This window comes from Rhincodon typus, chromosome 44 (assembly GCF_021869965.1).
Source record: "Rhincodon typus isolate 14 chromosome 44, sRhiTyp1.1, whole genome shotgun sequence".
Taxonomy (NCBI): Eukaryota; Metazoa; Chordata; class Chondrichthyes; order Orectolobiformes; family Rhincodontidae; genus Rhincodon; species Rhincodon typus.
This window is the reverse complement of record NC_063375.1, coordinates 893,292-915,714: the sequence shown is the minus strand read 5'-3', so window position 1 is coordinate 915,714 and position 22,423 is coordinate 893,292. Positions and strand designations below refer to the sequence as shown.

The 22,423-nt window shown below is 46.3% G+C and overlaps 1 protein-coding gene across 6 annotated transcripts in view; it reads left to right on the top strand.

The window, feature by feature from the left end:
- The window catches only part of LOC109920397 (serine/threonine-protein kinase WNK3-like), a 75,237-nt gene that overhangs the window by 6,442 nt on the left and 46,372 nt on the right, over positions 1 to 22,423 (top strand). For all 6 annotated transcript variants that reach the window (XM_048619830.1, XM_048619828.1, XM_020520432.2 and 3 more), the window contains one exon: positions 4,829 to 5,603. In XM_048619830.1, coding sequence (XP_048475787.1) covers positions 5,094 to 5,603 — 510 coding nt within the window. In that variant the 5' untranslated portion in view covers positions 4,829 to 5,093. The remainder of the gene's footprint in view (positions 1 to 4,828; positions 5,604 to 22,423) is intronic.

The following is a 22,423-nucleotide window of genomic DNA, read 5'->3' as shown; positions in this document are numbered from 1 at the left end:
TCAATTTCTCTCTCCTCCTCCTTGCTTCGGCATTGTTTCTCCTGCAGATCCATCAGATTTTGCCTGTTCTTCCCTTTCTTTCGACGACTCCTCACCCCACCTTTTGTCGCTCGTTTCCCTCACCCCCCCCCCCCCCCGTGTCCTTTCTTGATTCGTTGCCACCTCTGACCAGGGTCGTGGCCTACTGCTGAGGTCTGGTGTCTTTCACCAGCCCACATCATTGCCCTTGCCGTAACAGAAGCAGGTGACTGTTCCTGTGTGATGGCTCCTTTCCTAGGCACGTAAGTGACAGAAGATCAGTTGGCCCCTCAAGTCCGCCCTCAACACTTTATCCCTCACTGTCTTTAATCTGTCCATCTGTGTGCTGGATAAACTCATTATGTCAGCCTCTCACAATAAACAGCAGCGTTCCGTTTATCTTCCTAATTGCCTGGTCTACCTGCATGCTAACTGTGGTTCACGTAATGTGACCACTGACTGCCTCCATGACTAGAGCCATTCCCAAGCACCAGCTGTTGAAAGGAGAGATAGAGACTCCATTTTGCACCGCATGTGTTCATTCGCATTCACCAACCATCCCCCTGGCCAAGGGAAATGTACTCCTGCCTGTATCCTACTGAATTTTCGGGGTTGCACTGGCAGCAGTGGGTGGGTTGGTTGCTTGGTTGGTCGCTGTGCGAAATAGGCCAGTCCGAAGCGAAAGCCTTTCAGTTGGGAGGAGAGCAATGGTGTCATCTTTCACAGAATCATTCAGTACAGAAGAAGCCCTTCAGTCCATCAAATCTCAACGGCCAAAAAGGTGCTACCAGAACAAACTTAAATTCTGGTAGTTTCCAATGTGGGATTGAACCCATATCCCTGCAGCATGAGCCTGGGCATCTGGATCATTTCCAGTAACGTATGTACATAGGAACAGGAGTAGGCCATTCGGCCCCTTGAGCTTGTTCCACAATTCAGTGAGATCCTGGCTGATCTGTGACCCAATTCCATATTCCTGCCTTTGACCCATATCTATTAATGTTTTTGCTCAACAAAAATTTATTTTTTCTCAGATTAAAACTAACAACTGATCCAGCATGCACTGGTTTTTGTGGAAGAGAGTTCCAAACGTTTATCATCCTTTGTGTAGTACCACCGACACATCACCTTCTCGACTTAAATTTTGATTTTGTCCAGCTGCAGTATCTCATTTGGCATCAGCAGATCTGATGGTATTGAACCTGTTGCTGATTCAGAATGGCCATTGGAGTACCCACTGACATAGAGACTGAGGACTCAGAAAAAGAATGGTTTTGAGAAGGCCAGGGAAATTAAATGAGAGTGGGGAGAACTGTGGGTGTGTGAGAGAGCAACAGACAGAGAGGGGGCAAGCTTAGGACTGGCGTGGTTTCAATGGCTGGAACAGCCTCCTCTGCAATAGGACTCAGGACTCAGTAAAAACGGAAGTGGTTCCTGCCACTGCCGCTTCCTTCTAAATGTACAGCAGTCTGAGGTCTTGGACTTAAACTGCTGGCTACGCAGTCCTATTACAGACATCCCCTATCTGCAGTCAAGTCATTTAGAAATTAGCTCTTGCTCCTGAATTTGTTAATTAGTACTTTGCAAACAGGCTGCAACTTCCTGCCTCTGTTCTCCCATTGCTGTGTCAGATTCATAAAATATGTTTAGGATAACAGGAATTTGTCTGATGTAATATTGAAATGGGTTTTAAACCAGAAAGGTATTTTTATTTGAGGGACTGAAACTAACTGACTGCAGCTATGATGAGGGCTGCAGCTATAACTTTGAGTGTGGGCGTCTGAAAGGGAGCATTTTTAAAAAAAACCCATAGGAGCCACTCCGTGTCTGGGGCGCAGGGGAGAATTGTGACTCTTCCCCAAAACATCCCCTTGGTTAGAAGCTCATCGCCTCTGTTGCTGGAGTCCACTGCGCTGTCCCCCAGAGGTGGCTGAGATCCATCCAGCCTAGGCTCCCTTGGCAAACCCTGGAGCACGCCGTTGGCTCGCTGGTTTAGGCACTGGCTCTTGTCCAGTCCTGGAGGGCCAGGAGTGGTTTCACAGGTGTTAATTCAGCATTCTCCATGGCAATGCCTGTAATAATTAGAGTCCATTTACCAACCAATCAGGAATCTCCTCTCAGGCGGAGATAGTGGAGACTGCCGATGCTGGAGAATCTGAGATAACAAGGTGTAGAGCTGGAAGAGCACAGCAAGTCGAGCAGGAAGGCTGACGTTTCGGATCTAGAGTCTTCTTCAGAAAAAAAAAATGAAAAAGGGTTTAGACCCGAAACCTCAGCTTTCCTGCTCCTCTGATGCTGCTTGGCCTGCTGTGTTCATCCAGCTCTACAACTTGTTATCTCCTCTCAGGCAGTCTGTTTATTTTCCCTTGAGGTTGGTATTCTTTTAAAGGGTCCTGATGCGAACAATGCAAGAAACCCATTGGGTTCACTAAGGCCTTCAAGAATGGCGTTCTGCCATCCTTACCTGGTCCAGTCTAAATGTGACTCCAGGCCCACAGCGATGTGATTGACTCTTAACTGCCTGCTAAAAAGGCTGTAGCAAGATGCTCAGTTCAAGGAGCCAATGGGGATGCACAAAAAATGCTGGCAACACCCACATCCTACGGAAGAAAAAAAAATTGTAGGCAATTCGGCCTCTTGAGCCTGCTCTGTCATTTGATGTGATGATGGCTGATCCAATTGTTCCCTCCCCCACATTACCCCCAAACCTGTTTGACTGCCTTCCCAATCAAGAATCTAACTACCTGAGCCTTAAAAACTTTTCCATGGCCCTGCCTGCACTGAACTTTGAGGGAAGATAATTCAAGGGCCTTGGAGAAATGATTTTTTCCTCAAATCTCTCTGTCTTAAGTAGAAGACCTCATCTTTTTAAACATTGCTCACCAACAAGGGCTGATGAAGCACCTACCACCCCAGATCTGATCTGTTTCAATGCGATCATCTGTGATTCTTCCAAATGCCCAACCCGATCAACATCTCCCCATATGACAACCCCTTCATCCAAGAAATCAGCCGACTTAACCTTTCCTGAACTGCCTCCGGTGCATTTCTTTTTCATAATTGTAGCATGTGGCTGGCCATCATTTGTTGCCTGTTCCTAGTTGCCCACGAAGAGTAGCAGTTGGTACAACTGAGAGGCTTGGTAGGCCATTTCAGAGGGCAATTGAGTGTCAACCACATTGCTGTAGATCTGGAGTTACATGAAAGCCAGCCCAGGTGAGGATGGCAGATTTCCTTCCCTGAAGGACATTAGTGAACCAGATGGGTTTTTCCAACAATCGACAATGGTTTCATGATCATCAGTGGATTCTTAATTCCAGACATTTTTTACAGAATTCAAATTCCACCATGGCAGGACTTGAACCTGTGTCCCCAGAACATTAGCTGAGTTTCTGGATTAATAATCCAGTGATAATACCACTAGGCCATCATTTCCCCTGCTTTATCCTCAAAATAAAATGAGCAAAACTATTTGCAGTCCTCCAGATGTGGCCCCAAAAGGCCCTGTGTAGCTGCAGTGGCAGTTCCTACTTTATACACCATCGCTTTTGCAATAAATAACAGCATTCCCTTTGCTTTCTTAATCATCGGTTGCACCTTCTTGTGATTCATGTAACGTGGTATGTGTGGTGGAATGCTTGCCTGCAGCTATTGCTCGACACCAGCTACCTGGTGCAGTGGTGGCAGCCCTACCTCTGAGCCAGTAGACCTGGGTTCAAGGCCCACCTGCTGCAGCGGATGTACGGTAATAACTCTGAACAGCTTGTTCAGAAAATATCTACCTGAAAAAGTGTCTATCTGAGAAGAGAGGAGAAAATTATATGAGGCAGAGAGCGAGCATAGTAAAAGGAAACAGTAAAATCTTTGGAAATCTTTCTCTCTATCTACTCAGGAGGGTCCTGGGATTTTTGGGAATGCCACCCCCTCCCCCAGAGAATGGTGGAGGGCTGGCTCATTAAGGCAGTGGTGGTGAGGTGCCTGACTAACAATGGGAATGCAAAAGAGGGTGGGCAGGAAAGTGGAATCAAGGACACGATCAGATCAGCCACTGTCTTATTGAATGGCAGGGCAAGCTAGAAGGGCCAGGGGCCCACTGTGTGCATCCCTTGAATCAACTTCTCATCAAGCCAGATGGTTGATGGTGAGGGGCCACTGAGTTAGTCTCCCCTCTTCGTGCAGAGGGACCTGGGTGATCTTGTGCATGAATCTCAAAATGTTGGTTGGCAGGTGCAGCAAGTAATTAAGAAAGCAAATGGAATATTGTCCTTCATTGCGAGAGGGATGGAGTTTAAAGATAGGGAGTTTATCGTGTGTAGGGTACTGGTGAGGCCACATCTGGAGTACTGTGTACAATTTTGGTCTCCTTACTTGAGAAAGGATGAACTGGCACTGGAGGGGGTGCAGAAGAAGTTCACTAGGTTGATTTTAGACTAGGGTTGGCTTATGAGAAGAGATGGAATAAGCTGGGACTATACTCTTTGGAATTTAGAAGACTGAGGGGGGGATCTTATAGAAACATATAAAATTATGAAGGGAATAGATAATATAGAAGCAGGGAGGTTGTTTCCACTGGCAGTTGAAACTAGAACTAGAAGGCATAGCCTCCAAATAAGGGTCAGCCATGATCTTATTGAATGGTGAAGCAGGCTTGATGGGCCAGATGACCTACTCCGACTGCTATTTCTTATGTTTGTGCTGAGCAGTTTTCAGTTTATTTCGCTGCTTGCCTGACAGTAGGGCTGGCCCTAGTGCTCTTAACTGTCCTCTTTTCATCTACATCCCTAATGCTGTCTTCTTTTATCGTTAACAGAGAATGTGGTGTCCTGTGACTGCCCGTCACCTGATTGAAATCTGAAGAGGAAGGCTGTGCTTTTATTTCTCCGAAGGGCAAACCGTGTCTGAGTGTCAGTCGAGATGGTAGTGTCAAAGGTGCCAAGGAACCGTTCAGCGGCCATATCTTAAGTTAAAGGACCAGCTTCGGAGATCATCCGACCTTGACAACAGCGGGGGAGAGAGAGGTCTCTCTTTCTTTCAGAATCCCCGAAATTTTCTTTTTTTTTTGTTTCTTCGGAGAGATGGCCACGGACCCAGGAGACCCTGCTGGCCCAGAGGATTCCAGCAAACCGGGAGGGGTACCCACCAGCTCTGGGCAGGCGCCTACTAGCTCGGGTTCGTCCCCCGCACCCGGCAAGATGGAGAAGGCTGGCGACGGCAGCCCCCCTGGCCTCCAGGTGCAACCGGACCAGGGTGCCGAGAACCACCGCTTTGTGCGCAGGAGCGTGGAGCTGGTCGACCGGGAGCAGGTGGGAGGCCGGCAGCCCGATGGCCAGGCCTGCCCGTGCACCCCCGAGGGCCGGACTGAGCTGGCAGCTCCCCGAGGGCCCGCCCCAGAGGGCCCCAGGGAGATGGCCCGCGAGAGAACGGAGAAGGAGAACGAGGAGGAGGCTGAGATGAAGGCAGTCGCCACCTCTCCAGGAGGCCGCTTCCTGAAATTTGACATTGAACTCGGGCGAGGGGCTTTTAAGACAGTGTACAAAGGCCTGGATACCGAGACCTGGGTCGAGGTTGCTTGGTGCGAACTGCAGGTTAGTGCTGCGCTTCTCTGGGTTTTGTTTTCTGTGCACTCACAGCAATTGCAAATTATCTCGATGTGTTGGTTGGTACTGACAGCACAGATACAATCCTCAGGTGATTCCTTTGGGTGGCTAAACTTGGGGGATAGGGACTGGAATGTCGCAAGTGCCCTTTCCCATCTGTTTTAAGACTGTTTTTAGCACATTGAGTGGGCTTGGGCAACTCTGGATAATGGGAAGCACCAAAAGTCGCAGGGACGGCATGGTGGCTCAGTGGTTAGCGCTGCTGTCTCACCGTGTCAGGGGCCTAAGTTCGATTCCAGACAGTCTGTCTGTGTGGAGTTTGCGTGTTCTCCCCGTGTCTGCGTGGGTCTCTTTCCGGGTGCTGTAGGTGAATTGGCCATGCTAAATTGTCCCGTAGTGTCCATGGATGTGCGAGTTAGGTGGATTGGCCGTACTAAATGGCCCTTAATGTCCAGAGGTGTGTGGGCTAGGTGGATTAGACATGGGACGTGCAGGGTTGCAGGGTCTGGGTGGGCGGTGTGGACTCAATGGGCCGAATGGCCTGCTTCTTCACTGTAGGGATTCTAAGTTCTTTCAGAAAGTCACTGGGTCAAAATCCTGGAGCTCCGTCCCTAGTGGCACTTTACCTATGACAAATGGATTACAGTGGTTCTAGAAGGTAGCTCACTATCATCTGCTCGAGGGCAGCTAAGAATGGGCAATACATGCTGGCCCAACCAGCAATGCCCACATCTAGTGAAGGAATGAATGAATAAAGCAAAGTCTACCCAACCCAGTCAGAACTGTATACATTTCAAAGAGATTAGTTTCAATGAGCCTTGGTCTCTCTCATGTGTCGTAGGGACGTGATTAATCAAGTTTGAGTGTCTTGGCTAGGACACAGAGAGCTCCAGGGCCTGGACTGATGTCTGACCCCTTGGCTCTGGCACCAGCAATCAGTGACGCCTTAGTGCAGATTTATATAAATTTAAACAAAAAACTTTCTCTGTGCAGCTGGCAAATACAGAGCTTGTGGTAATGAACATGATTCCGTGGGCTTGAATTGGGGTGTGTTTACCAGGCTACACATACTGCTGGCAGGGTGATGGAAGTGGAAAATGTAGGATCCGTTTACATTGCTTCGTGCAGTGTTCCCATTAACCATAACGTTGAGCTCAACCTTTGCTGGGAACCCTATACGCAAGCTGCACGTGATTGCATTACATAATAAGATGTTACATTAACATCAACCAGCAGGCTTGACATGTGGTAGGACCAGTTTCTAGGACAGTTTATTCTCTAGTGTAGCTTCTCGAAATGCTTCAGGGCAATTGTGTGGTGCCTCCTCTCAAATACGGGTAGGGGAGCATTAAACATGCAAGATACTGAGGCAGGATGAATGCTGAGAGGATGTGTCGGGGGGGGTTATTTCAAACCTTGACTTGGCTTTAGAATGAGGGGTCTCCCATTTTAAGATGGAAATAAGGAAGAATTTCTTCTAAGGGTTGAGTGCCTGCAGGATTCACTTCCATCAGGAGCCAGTGGGGCTGGATCATTGAATATATTCAAGGCCAAATTAGATTTCCGATCGACGAAGGAGTTGAGGGTTGCAGGGACTAGACAGGAAAACAGAGTTGCGACCGCAACTAGAGTAGGTGTGACCTTATTAAATGGTGGAACAAACTTAAGGGACTGAAAAGTTTGCTGTTGCTCAAGTTCTATGTTCCTAATGTGTTAACCCTTATGCCATGAGCTCTTACCTTTGTAGTAAGCTTTGTGGCATCTTCTGAAATGCCTTTTGGAAATCAAAATGCACCAAATCTACAAGTTCTGCATTATACATCCATCTGCTTGCGTTTGAAGAAAACACCTCTAACTTAATAAATTCTAACTCTCCCTCAGTGCTGACCCTCCGACAGCAGGGAGTTCCCTTGGTGTCACATGTTGGAGTGTTGGCTTAGAATTTGTGTCGAAGTTTTGGAGTGGGGCTTGAAGGCAAAGCCTGCTGACCTGGGGAGCATGTGCAAATGATAAACACAAGCGGCAGCAGTGCAAACCCTGTCACCAATGTGGCATTGGGCTTTGTGCTTCCAGTCTGCTGAGTGAGTTGTGTTACAGAATGGCTTGGTTCTCTCTCTCTCGGGGCTTGCCTGGCAGTTGACTGTGTGCTTTGCAGCCTTGTAAACCAAGTCAATAAGTGACACAACTTTGCAGGGAAGAGTGCATCAGTAATCGTGTTCCAAATGCTGTCACAGAATGTATAAATATAGAAAATCCCAATGAGTCTGCCAAAAAGAGCTGGAATGTGCTGCCAGAGGCGGTGATGGAGGCTGGTACAATTACTACATTTAAAAGGCAACTGGATGGGCACATGAATGGGAAGGGTTTAATGGGATATAGGCCAAATGCTGGCAAATGCGACTAGATTATTTTAGGATATTTGGTCAGCATGGACTGAAGGGTCTGTTTCCGAGCTGTATGACTCTGACTGTATGACAGGTTTGCCTGACTGACTGCTACTCAGCACAAAATCTATTCACACTGGGTTTCAACATGAATAGAAAATGATTCTTTTTTATAATGCACTTGACTCTAGCGAGAAAACAGAAACAACAAGATTTCTAATTTACTACTTGCAGTTTAAACTGTGCCCTTCAAAGCCCCCAAATGCACATATTGTGATCAATATTGACAAAAGATATCAGGGTGGAAAAAGAATGTATACAAGGCAGACAAAATTCTGAGGATCAACAGGCCACATTTCAAGAGTGGGTTAAATTGTCTCTACCTTCAATGATTTTTAATAGTCCATGATTGTTTTTGTCAGTTTGTTTGTCAGATGGACCTAGGGTTTTCCTTCTTTTAGAATTCTTTCTTGGAAGCTTTCTTGGTATTTCTGTCTTTAACCCACATGGGAGTGGGTTTTGGAGGAGGAAAAAGGGAAGAGTGGGATGCTTTCTATCTGCATGCTCTGGATGTTTCTCTGTGTTACTCTTGGCATTTAGGGCTTTTTAACAATCTGTAGCTCAACTAAGCAGAGGGCTGTTGATGAGCAGAATTTCCTTAAGTCAAAAGGTATCACCCAGTCTTAATCTCTCTGTCAACTGCTTCAAAAAGGAACATTGTACTGCACAGCTCAACAAGGGCAGGATTTGTTTGCTGCAAAGCTCTGCTCCCAGTTGTATCAGTCCAGTGGAAACCATTTTCTATTGGAGGCAGACTCCCTCCCAGGTCTGTTGCCTCCCCTGAATTCCAAGGAGCTGGTTTCTGTGTGCCATGAGGTGTCTTGAGCCTCACCAGGTAATGAGAGGACCTTCTGTTGCTATTTGTATTGCAGCCTCTGAAACTGAATGTTGGGAGTCGTGCAGCCTGGCTGGAGGGGAGATAGAACAATCAGGTCATGCTGTTGAGATGTGGGATCAGTCCCTTCGGCTGGCTCCATCTCTGCTAGCGTGCCTCTTCGGTGGTGATGAGACTTAGCTGTTATTGTATGTTGTTTGGCAAATGTCTTCAAAGTGGTTTTCTATCGTGTACCGTTGGACTGTCTGACTGTTGCAGTGCTGGTGTGAGTTTGCTAGTTTTTTTTAAGCAGCTCCTGGGATGTTTATGAAACTACCTAATAACAGTCACCCTGGAGGGAAGTGCAAAGTACATTGAGGTTTGGGCCAGCTTCAGGGGTTTTATTGGTGGAAAATTAGGGCTATTCCAGCCCTTTGTCAGTGTCAGAGCCGTCAATAGTGAATCATGTTGGTGGTTCTTGTTAGGACCAGCTTCAGGGGGTTTACTGGTAGAAAATTAGGGACGGGGTGTGGGGAGCACGTCCTGCTGATTGGGCCGATTATCTTTGACAAAGCCCAAGGATTACGCCTATCCTTTCACTCAGTCACGCCATACCAAGAACCTGACCCAGAAAGGAAAAACAGAGCGTGTCTCTTTGCATTATTCATCACCTCTCTCAATACAGCTACAAAACCAATACGTAATGCCCGCAGGCTAAATGCTTTGGCCAGAAGCACCCTTTCCTAATTCAGATTTCAAGCCAAAATTGGTGTGTTTGAGTGCAGTATTCTGTTTAGAAAATACCCAGTGAACTCTCCATCTTAAAAGAAGTAGGATCTAAACCAACACTGTTTATGCCAACGGGTGTGCTATGTTGTTTGACAATGAATCTCTCCAACCAGTCTTTCCAAGAGAAATTGTAGTACTGTCTAAGTAGCAGAGGGCTTCCATTCAGCTCTGATGACCAGTGTCCTCCCACAAACCAACCTACCAAAAGCAGATTAACCAAACACCTATGTGCAAATTGCCAGAAGCAATGCTATGGCTACAAAGGCACATGCTGAGGATGTGGAATGGTGCTACACAACCTCAGTCTTGAACTTAAAGCATCCCGTTAGTGTGGGAGATGACTTGGTGCCTGGGGTAGTTTGCTGAGGCATGTTGGAGGGAATGGAATTGGGATGGAGGTCTGAGCACTCCGTCCTGGTTCTGGGATTGGGATAGTAGCACACTCTGGGTCACAAGCCATGCCTTGCTTTAAACCTCACTCAGAGCTTGAGTAAAGAAATTAAGAGTGACACTGCATCAAAACAAAGATGTGTCCTGGCCGATATTTATCCCTCTATCACTTTCTCCAAAAAAAGAACAAATTGTCTGGTCATTGCTGGTCATGGGAACTTACTGCATGCAAATTGGCTGCCACATTTCCTTTATTACAATAGTGACCGTGCTTCGAGAGATTTGGCATTAACTGTAAAGAGCTTTTAAGAGGTCTGGTAGTTGTGACAAAAGCTATAGATTGCAGGATTCGCTAAGTCTTGTGTAAAACCTCGGTGAGACTGCGTCTGCAGCATGAGGTACAGTATAGGTCTCTGGAAGGAGATGCTTGCTATTGAGGTTCAGCACACTGATTCTTGGGATGGTGGCACTGTCTTACGAAGTACAAAGTTCCTGCGGAGCTCAACAAGGTACGTACAAGAATTGTGTTTCCGTGGCTATGGGTGGTATCTAGAACCAGGCGATTGGGGAGCAGGTGCTGGTTGGTCTGCACAGTGAGTGTAGGAGAAAGATGCTTTGCTAAAAGTCAGAAACTTTCCAATTGCGGTGTCACCTGACAAATGTTTAGAACGGTAATCAGGATGCTGTTCTGTGCCACCTCTCCCAACTCTAAGGCCTTGACTCAGCAGATCGAACTTTGAGGGTCCTTGAGCAGTAGTGTGTGGTTACTTAAAAGGAATGTCCTTTTTCCCGATCGGGTGGTTTCTCAGAATCACTGCCAATGCTTCCAGTGAGAGGATCTATCTGAGGGATGCCCTGAGAGGAACAGAAAGTGGCGAAGTTAATGTTCCTCTCGGGCAGCTAAATTCAGCAGTTTAACCCTATCCTTCAAAGGCCCCTTAGAGAATTGCAGAGCAACACAGTTCTGGGGTGGAGGGAACTATCATCCCCGAGTCTGGGCCAATGCTTTGAAAAAGCTGTCCATTTCTTTCCACTCCCCTACTTGTTCCCCACAGCCTGTTCTTTTTCAAAAGTGTTTATACAATCACCTTATCCTGATATTGAAACAATCTGCACCCCCCTCCCCCCACCCAACCTGGCCTTGAGGAAGTGTGCTATTTATTAAACTTTAATCTTTCACAGGATGTAAACATCATTGGCGTTTTCTGCCCATCCCTCATTGCCCAGTGAGGTTAGTTCAAGCCAGCCATGTTGTTGTGGGTCTGTAATATCCTTCCCTAAAGGACCAAGCAGTCAATCGAGTATGTTCTGACAACAATCAATGACGGTTTAAATCCAGAATTAATTTAATATTAAATGTCGCTACCTGCCATGATGAGATTCGAACCCGTGCCACCCCAGCCTGGAGCACTAGCCTAGTAACTTTACCACTGTACAGTTGTTCTCCCGTTCCCCACCCCCGGCCAAATCAGCACTTAGTGTTTTAAAAACAAATCATCCTCTGGTTACCTGTTGTTCCTACAGTCTTGAGTACTGTTTAGGCTGTACTAAATTGTAACATGGCGTCATGAGAATATATGGCATTTAATATGCGTCCGTTATTCAACCGTTAAGTGCTCCCCAGTTAGTATTTAGCGATGAGGTGAATGGATTGATGGAATTTGCTCAGCCTAGTTATCATGGTTGTGAATGACATTAAGTAACAATGTACTTATCAAAACCAGAAAATGTGAGGATTGATAAATTCTGTGTAGCATTTGATTCAGTCTAGTTTTAGTTCCAATTCATGTGAAAAGTTCTGTCAGATCTCCAGGAGGGAATTTGACCTTTTGTTTTAGTGGGGGAGGGTGTGGGAACATCTTTTGATCATCTTTATTCTCTCATGGGATGTGGGCACGGCTGGTACTTGTTGTCGTTCCCTAATGGCCCCCTTGGCTAGGATTATTTCAGAGGCCAGTTAAAGAGTTAACTGTATTGCTATGGGTATGGAGTCACATGTAGGCCAGACCATGAATGGATAGTGGATTTCCTTCCCTAAAGAACATTAATGAACCAGGCACCTGAACCAGAGCAATCAATGATCATTGCCATATTCCTCTTCCAGGCTGAGATTCCAGAATTATTCATTGAATTTTTGTTTGAATTATTAATTAAATACAGGGCATTGGTTAGGCCACTCCTGCGTTCAGATTTGGTCTCCCTGCGATAGGAAAGAGGTTGTGAAACTTGAAAGGGTGCAGAGAAGATCTACAAGGATGTTGGAGGGTTTTAGCTATAGTGAGAGGCTGAATAGCTTGGAGCTATTTTCCATGGAGCGTTGAAGGCTGAGGGGAGATCTTGCAGATGTTTATAAAATCACGAGGGGTATGGACAGGGTGAATAGCCAAGATCTTTTCCCCAGGTGGGGGTGTCTAAAAGTAGAGGACATAGGTTTAAGGTGAGAGAGGAAAGATTTAAAAGGGACCTAAGTGGCAACTTTTTCACGAACTGGATGGTGTGTGTATGGAATAACTATGGAATGAGCTACCAGAGGAAGTGGTGGAGGCTGGTACAAATACGAGATCTAAAGGCTTCTGGATGGGTACGTGAATAGGAAGGGTTTAGAGGGATATGGGCCAAATGCTGGTAAATGGGACTGGATTACTTTAGGATACCTGGTTGGCATGGGCGGGTTTGCCCGAAGGGTCTGTTTCTGTGCTGTATGACTTTGACTCCTCCAACTGCCTCAATCTCTTCCATTTCCTTCTATTACCCAGTATCTGTTGTTACTCACTGGGGCTTATTATTCCCTCATTCTCAATCATGTGCCTCGTCCTTCCTCTGTGCCTGCCTCTGAGGCAGTGAACAGAGGCCAGGAGGGAAGAAAGATGCCGGGATGGGGTTGGAGTGAGGGTGGAAAAGTGAACCCCAGCTGGATAACGACTAGTTACCTGAAATGTAGAGGGAATGCCCCATGTTCCGTCAGTGGGATTGCCCCATTTGCTCTGTTACTGTGCTCCCTGCCTTCTGGGATTGTTGTCAGTTTGGAAGGTGCGGGAACGTGGTAGGTGGACTAAATGATGCATTGGTTACACATACTGCTGTTTTCCACCCGGGGCGAATTTTGAATCTGACTCTGTCTGTAGCCAGAAGTTGTAGCCTTATTTTGCTTGACGACAGTGGCACTGAGATTCTGGCCTTGGAGAGTGGCACTACCTTCTCCAACAGGGTGGTGCTCCCTCTGTGCTGATGTTCCGACAACGTGGCACTCCCTTGGCACTGGCATTAACTCTGACTGGTCGCCTGAATGTTATACTCCACTCTTGTCATGGAAATTAACTTCTGCACCTTTTGATTATAGATTGCAGCTGAGGGTATGTGGCTACCTGGTCTGATAATTGTATGTCATATCTGATATGCTTTTAATTGCAAAGACAGCGTAGTCTCTTATTCTCTAGCTCTTCTCCTCCTTTGCCTCTCTGTATGTATCTTATCTCACTCTGTCTTTACCTAATCCACTCTGTCACTCAGAAACTGTATTTCATGTACAGTGTGCTGCACCACAGTAGCAAACTTTGAACTCTACTTCCTATCTATCATGGTTGTGAAATGAGGTCAAATGGACGAGACATGTAGAGCTCAAGAAAAAAAAAATCCACTCCCGCTGTTTGCCAAGAACGACTTTGCTGTGCACTGAACTTCCTGTCCCTGTTGAGGTTCTCACTCGTCCATAATAGACATGAAGTTTCTGAGTACTTCACCGCACAACCTCTTTATCTGCTCCCAGCGAGGCTGTTGAGTCTTTTTTTCACCTCTCCATGCCCCCACATCAGAGGAAGGCTTGAGATGAATTATTTTTAAAATCTGTTTGTGTAGTTGCTTTTGAAGTCGGTGGGTGTGAGGAGGCACCAGTGTTCAGAAAAATCAAGGTGATACCACCCATGTAGAGCAGTGTTTTGTTTTTTAGCATGTCTGCACAGCATGCAAAATTTTCTCCATACAGAGTTTTGAGGGATGCACCCCTTCCTCTTAGTTGGAAAAAGGTTTTGTGGTGATGGGAGGTCTTCAGAAGCTTGCTAAGGTTTCTTTTGACAGCATCTTCTAAACATGCCACCACGACCCCCTAGAAGGAAGAGGGTAGGAACACCACTGTCTACAAGTGCCCCATGTGTGCACATCTGTAGAATTATAGAGTCCCTACAGTGCAGAAGCAGGCCATTCAGCCCATCAAGTCCACACTGGCCCTCCGAAGAGCAGCCCACCCAGAACCCCCCAACCCTATCCCTGTAACCCTGCATTTCCCATGGCTAATCCACCTAACCTAAGCATCCCTGGACATGATAGCCAATTTAGCATCGTCAATCCACCCAGCCTGCACAACCCTGGAGACTACAGAACAGGTTAGCATGGTCAATCCACCCTAACCTGCACATCCCTGGACACTATAGAACAATTTAGCAGTGCTAACCACTGAGCCGCCGTGTCACCCCCATCTGTATCTGTATGTATACATGCACAGCCATGCGCCATGCTGATATTGGCTGTTCTTTCACTGTCGCAGAATCAAAGAATCCTGGAACTCCCTCCCTCCTGGGCACTCTGGGTCTCCCAATACATGCGGACTGTAGTGGTTCAAGAAGGCAGCTCACCACTGCCTTCTCAAGGAGGAGCTGGGGATGGGTGAGAGGAGCTGTCCGGCAACTCCCAGATCCTGTGAAATAATTTTGAAGAAAACTTCTCAAGTGTCGAACCTTGGAAGTATATCCCTAAAGCTGTGAATTGTCCCTTTGCCCAAGAGTTTGTGCCAAGTGGTGAAGCCATACTTTGGGCCACCAGCTTTTGTTGTTAAGCCAGGGTTCACATGGCCTTGTTTGGAGGTGTATACCAATGCTGTGGTGTGTGTGTGTGTGTGTGTGTGTACACGTACGCGCGCATGCATGGTTTAGAACAAAAAGAACAAAGAAAATTACAGCACAGGAACAGGCCCTTCGGCCCTCCAAGCCTGCGCCGATCCAGATCCTCTGTCTAAACCTGTTGCCTGTTTTCCCAGGATCTGTGTATCTCTGTTCCCTGCCCATCCATGTATCTGTCTAGATACGTCTTAAATGATGCTATCGTGCCTGCCTCTACCACTTCCGCTGGCAATGCATTCCAGGCACCCACCACCCTCTGCATAAAGAACTTTCCACGCACATCTCCCTTAAACTTCTCCCCTCTTACCTTGAAATCGTGACCCCTAGTAATTGAGTCCCCCACTCTGGAGAGAAAACTTCCTTCTATCCACCCTGTCTATACCTCATGATTTTGTAGACCTCAATCAGGTCCCCCCTCAACCTCTGTCTTTCTAATGTAAATAATCCTAATCTGCTCAATCTCTCTTCATAGCTAGCGCCCTCCATACCAGGCAACATCCTGGTGAACCTCCTCTGCACCCTCTCCAAAGCATCCACATCCTTTTGGTAATGTGGCGACCAGAACTCTGTGCAGTATTCCAAATGTGGTCGAACCAAAACCCTATACAACTGCCAACCCTTGTACTCAATACCCTGTCTGCTGAATGAAAGCATGCCGTATGCCTTCTTGACCACTCTATCGACCTGCGTTGCCACCTTCAGGGTACAATGGACCTGAACACCCAGATCTCTCTGTGCATCAATTTTCCCCAGGGCTTTTCCATTTACCGTATAGTTTGCTCTTGAATTGGACCTTCCAAACTGCATCACCTCGCATTTGCCTGGATTGAACTCCATCTGCCATTTCTCCGCCCAACTCTCCAATCTATCTATATTCTGCTGCATTCTCTGACGGTCCCCTTCACTATCGGCTACTCAACCAATCTTAGTGTCATCTGCAAACTTGCTAATCAGATCATCTATACTTTCTTCCAGATCATTTATGAATATCACAAACAACAGTGGTCCCAACACGGATCCCTGTGGAACACCACTGGTCACAGTTCTCCATTTTGAGAAACTCCCGTCAACTCCAACTCTGTCTCCTGTTGCCCAACCAGTTCTCTATCCATCTAGACAGTACACCCTGAACCCCATGCGACTTCACTTTCCCCATCAGCCTACCTTGAGGAACCTTATCAAACGCCTTACTGAAGTCCATGTATATGACATCCGCAGCCCTTCCCTCATCTATCAACTTTGTCACTTCCTCAAAGAATTCTATTAAGTTGGTAAGACATGACCTTCCCTGCACAAAACCATGCTGCCTATCACTAATAAGCCCATTTTCTTCTAAATGTAAATAGATCCTATCCCTCAGTATCTTCTCCAGCAGCTTCCCCACCATTGTTTGTTCTTTATTTGATGCTCACAGGACTGTACACCTGTTGTTGCTCCTGACTGCTGAAGCAGTGATGATCCTGAGACGCACTGACGGAGAAATGTAAGCACTGGCCTTGGTAGTATTATTCAGAATTGACTTCACAAAGAACAGTGCCCTCCCTGTGACATATGCACGTACAGCGAGCTCTCCGGAATAGTGGTGTCACAATGACCAGGTCCTTTTTTAAGGAAGATGTCAGTTAAGGAATAAGCGAGGTGACTGGGGAGAATCCCAATGCCTACTGTTGGAATATTCCCATGGGATTCTTTCACCTCCACCTCAGGAGGGCAGGTGGTATCTTGGGTATTTGTCACCTTCAGAGCCTGCAGTGGTGGACGGAGATCTGTATTGGCTTCATGCTTTAGCATGTTGCCCTTTCGTGAGATTTGTTCCACTTTTTCGGTTCTATGTTGTTGAAAGGGGAAGATTTGGTTGTCAGGGACCAAGAGCAATGTGCACAATTTGTCAGTGTTTCCCCTGAGGTGGAATCCAATCAGTAATAGAAGCTGGAGATCAGTCATGCAGGGGGTTAGTGACAACTTGGTAGAGGACGGCGACTTCAATAGGTATGAATCATACAGTATACTATAGGCCCTTTGGCCCATTGAGTCTTTATTGCCAAATCTACACTAATTTTGCAGCACTAGAACCATAGCATTGAATGTTTTGACACTTCAGTGGCTCATCCAAGTACTTTTTAAAGGTTGTGAGGTTACTTGCCTCAAATACCCTCCTAGGCAGTGCATTTCAGATTTCCACCACCCTCTGGGTAAAATTTCACCTTAAAATTGTGTGCCTTTGTTATTGACTCTTAGACTAAGGAGAACAGCTACTTCCTATTCATGCTCCATGACCCTCATAAGATATCCCTCTATCAGGATACCTCCCCTGCCACTGCCCCAACATTCTCTGCTCCAAAGAAAACAACCTGAGCTTATCCAGCCTCTCCCCATCACTGAAGTGCTCCATCCCAGGCAACATCCTGGTGAAACTCCTCTACACCCGCTCCAGTGCAATCATATCCTTCCTATAGATTCGTGATCAGAACTGCACACAGTGCTGTGTATGTAGCCTAACCAAAGGCCTGTACAGCACCATGTCTCTTACAATCTATCCCATGACTGATAAAGGCAAGTGTCCTGCATGCTGCCTTAACCACCCTATTAACCTGTCCTGCCGCCTTCAGGGATTTGTAGGCAAACACCTCAAGATCCCTCTGTTTCTTTGAACCTCCTAATGCCCTGCTGTTCACTCCCTGGTCTTCCTTGAAGTGTCTTGAAATGCAGTATGTCTCCTTAACTCAGTACACAGAAGAGTTTTAAACAGTCTGGCATCCTCTAGCTGATAAAAGTAGTTGTTTTTTCAAACAATTGCTTAAAGGAAGTCCTAAATACCCCTGTGGTTCTGGCTTGCCACAGTTTTTAAGCTTACGATGTACGTGTGGTTATCAGTCATTACTTTCAATTGCTTGTCTTACCTGAATCCCGAATGGGTACAAACATTGTCTGCTTAGCCTGATGTGAAGTGGTGGGATTAATATACATGTAAATTCTGATGGCAAAGCACAACACTACAGAAGCTGGAAATCTGAAATAAAAGTGTAAAATGTGCTGGAAAGTACTTGGGTCTGGCAACATCTGTAGAGAGAGAGAAAGCATTAATATTTCCAGTCGCTGACCTTTCATCAGACCAATTATTAGATGAATACGGTTAGATTATCGAATGTGCAGTTGAGTTCATTTGTGTAGAAAACCAGCTGTGGTTTTACATGTGAAGTACGTTTCTGACACTGTGATATCCTTGGTTTTCTGTCTGGGGTGTCGTGACTTTCTATATGAAGCAAACAGTCTATCACAAGTCAACTTTCCATCCATTGACTCCATCGAGACTACTTGCTGCCTCGGAAAGGCTGCCAACATCGTCAAAGACTCCTCCTACCCCGGTTATAATCTGTTCCAACCTGATCTGTCAGGCAGAAGATGCAAAAGCTTAAACACACATACAACATATTCAAGAACAGCTTCATCCCCGCTGTTATTAGACTGCTCAGTGGACCTCTCTAATGTTGATCTTGCTTTTCTATATCCTCCTTGCAGCTGTAACTTTGTATTTGTTGCTCTGTTCAATCACCCTATGATCTTTGTGTCTTTGTATGGTATGATGTGCCTGTACTGCATGTAAAACAAAACTTTGCACTGTACTTAGGTACATGTGACCATAATAAATCAAATCAAAGTGCTCCTCTCTCTCACTCCCTCTCTCCTAAAGTCCCTCTAGGGGATGTTGAACTCTGTTACTTAGCTTTTCAGAGATGCATTGGTTCAACTTTCCTGGAAGTGTGAGTGGATGAGGGTGGTGTGGCGATGGACAAGCTCATGAGTCAGTCACAACTTAATGTGGCATCAGGGAGTCCGAGCAAAACTGGAATCAATGGTACTGGGGGGGGGGGGGAAACACCTGATTCAATCATTCCTGGCACATTGGAAGATAGTCATGGTTGTTGGTGGTCAAGTCATCTCAGCTCCAGGACATCTCTGCAGGAGTTCCTCGGGGTAGTGCCCTGGACCCAACTATCTTCAGCTGCTCCATCAATGCCCATCCCTCCATCATAAGGTCAGAAGTGGGGATGTTTGCCAACGATTGCGCAATGGTCAGCACCATTCACGATTCCTCAGATACTGAAGCAGTCTGTGTTCAAATGCAGCAAGATCCGGACAAGTGGCAAGTAACATTAGCGCACAAATGCCAGGCTATGACCATCTCCAATAAGCGACAATCTGTCCCTTTTTTGGAGCAGAGATCTGATCGAAGCTCTCAAAATCGTGAGGGGTCTGAACAGAGAGAGAAAGAAACTGAGAAATTGCTTCTGCTCCTAAAAGGATTGAGAACAAGAGGGCACAGGTTCAAAGTGATTTGCCACAGAAGCAAATGTGATGTGAGTGAAACCTTTTATCACACAGCAAGTTGTTCAGGTCCCAAACTACACTGCCTGGAAGACAGAGATGGTGGCAGGTTCAATAAAAACTTTCAAACAGCATTAGATGATTCTTGGAAGAAACTATGTGCAGGGTTACATTGAAACATAGGAGGAGGAGGCCATTCGATCCCTTGAACCAGCTCTGCATTCAGTATGATCACGGCTGATCATCCAACTCCCTCTCTTAACACCCCCCCCCCCCTATCCTTTAATCCTCTTAGCCGCAAGAGCGATATCTGCCTCCTCCTTGAAAACACTCGCTGTTTTGGCTTCAACCACTTTCTATGGTAGCGAATTCCCCAGGCTCACCACTGGCTGGGTGAGGCCATTGCTCCTCATCTCAGTCCTAAAAGATTTGCCCCTTATTCTTAAACCATGATTGCTGGTTCTGGACACCCCACCACTGGGGAGATCCTTCCTGCATCTAACCTCTTAGAAATTTATAGAACTTCTATGTGATTCCCTCCTCATTCTTCTAAACTCCGGTGAATACAACCTGAGCTTGAATCCTCTCTTTGTAAAGACAAACGTACAGATTGCTTTCTTCACAGTCTGCTGCACTTGCATGCTTACTGTCAGTGACTGGTGTCCGATGACATTCAGGTCTCATTGAACCTACCCCTCTCTTAGTTGACAGCTATTCAAATAATAATCTGCCTTCCCATTTTTGCTACCAAGTGGATCACCTCACGTTTATCCACATTACACTGTATCCGCCATACATTTGCCCACTCACTCAGCCTGTCCAAATGACATTGCAACATCTCTGCATCCTCCTCACAGCTCACTCTTCCACCAAGTTTTGTCATCTGCAAATTTTGAGAGATTACATTTAATTCCCAGATCGAAATTATTATCGCACGTTGTACCCCGCTAGTCACTTCAAAAGAAAAGACCCATTTATATCTACTCTTTCTGCAGGGAGAGGTTACAGGGAATGGGTAGGAGAATGGCATCAACTTATGACACACATTGGAACAGACAGTGGGAACGTAGAACAGTACAGGCCCTTCATCCCACGACGTTGTGCCGACCTTTTATCTTACTAAGATCAATGATGGGCCAAATGGCAGCCTGCACTGTAACAAGTCTGTGATGTTGAATCGAGGCTCCGTCTGCCCCTCCCAGGTAGATGGTTATATCCCTCCCCACGATACCTTGTTGCTGTTACTGAGGCAATTTTGTAGATTTTTCAGAAAGCAGGGCTGTTCCCGCTTGTAAAAGCGTGGAGAACGAGAGGGCTCAGTTTTAATGATTTCCACATCTAGTTCAAGCCACGTGAGTTAAAACGTAGAACAGTACAGCCCGTTGGCCCATGATGTTGTGCCAAATGTAATGCCAAATTAAACTAATCCCTTCTGCCTAACTTGAGTCCATACCCTTCCGTTCCTTGTGTATTCATGTGCTTACCTAAAAGTCCCTTAGATGCCCCTATCATATCTGCTTCCACCACCACCCATGGCAGCATGTTCCAGGCACCTACCACTCTGTTTTTAAAAAATCTTGCCCCTCGCACCTCTGTTGAACTTCACCCTCTCACCTTAAACGCATGCTCCCTCGTATTAGACATTTCCGCTCTGGGAAAAAGATTCTAACCATCAACCCTATCAATGCACATCACAATTTTACAGACTTCTATCAAGTCTCCCCTCAGTCTCTGCTCCCCAAAGAAAACAACCTGAGATTTTCTAGCCTCTCCTTGTACCCTCTAATCCAGTAAGTGTCCTGATAAACCTCTACTGTGCTCTCTCCAAAGCCTCCACATCTTTCCTGTAATGTGGTGACTGGAATTGAACACAATAAAATGTCTTTACACGCCGAATGATTGGAACCTCGAATGCATTGTGTGAGTGGTTCAATTGAGGATTTCGACAATGTAGAGGGAGATTTACTATGTATCTAACCCATGCTGCCCCTGTCCTGAGAGTGTTTGATGGAGAACAGTGTAGAGGGAAGTTTACTGTGTTTCTAACCTCATGCTGCCCCTGTTTTAGAAGTGTTTGATGGGGGACAGTGTAGATGGAGGTTTACTGTGCTACTAACCACCTGGGAGTTGTATGAGTAACGAACAGTGACGACCTGAATCATGTTCCACCTTCATCTTGAAAGAGATGCAGCCTCCTAACTGTCAGGGTTGCAGAGTTGGGAAGCCAACTGGATTAGTTTCCTAGACAACAAGGTGCAGGGCTGGATGAACACAGCAGGCCAAGCAGCATCATAGGAGCAGAGAGGCTGACGTTTCGGGCCTAGACCCTTCATCAGAAAAGGATTAGTTTCCTGGTTGTTTGACTTTTTTTTTAACCTGACCCAACGTTGTGTTCTCTGAGCTGTGTACTGAATTGGAAACCTATTTCTTGCACTGGTTCCATTCCTCAGCTGGTGGAGTACTGACCTTCTCACCTACCTTCACCGTCCAAAACCTCAAAATAAATTTCCTCGAAAGAAACTGAGGTCAGGGCAGGGTGATGCTGTCCTTGTTCAAGTTTGCAGTTTGGCTTGGGAAAGAGACTGGGAGATAGCAGCTGCCTTGTTGAATTATCTTTTCTAATGCCACTGTCTTCACACAAGGGCATGCTAATTAGGAGCAGGAAGAGGCTATTCTACGCCTCGATTCCTGCTCCATCATTCAGTAAGATCGAAGCTGATTTGCTTTGTTGATGTGATGTTCAATTTAGAGGTTGAAAGAGAGAGCATCATTTGTCAATAAATGCTGTCAAGATGCAAATAAAGATGCTATTCCCATTTGAGCTTTTCACCTTCTGAAGGTAACTGGTGGTCCCTGAGTAAACATCAAACCACTGGCCTGCCTGCTACTCAGGCAAGTTCATCCCCAGTGTCTGAAAAACATCACAAGCATATCAATGTCATGTGTGCAGAATTTGCATTCTGTTTTTCATAACTGACAGTGAGGTATTGCACTTATGTGAGCACTGAACTGGCTACCTGTCGAGAACTTTCGAAGTTTCAGAGTGCACATTAGATAGTGTTATAGTTACACACCTGTCCCTTACCGGTATTGTACCCCAGGGTTGTACAGTGACAGATCTATCCCCACTGGTACTGTACCCCAGTGTTATAC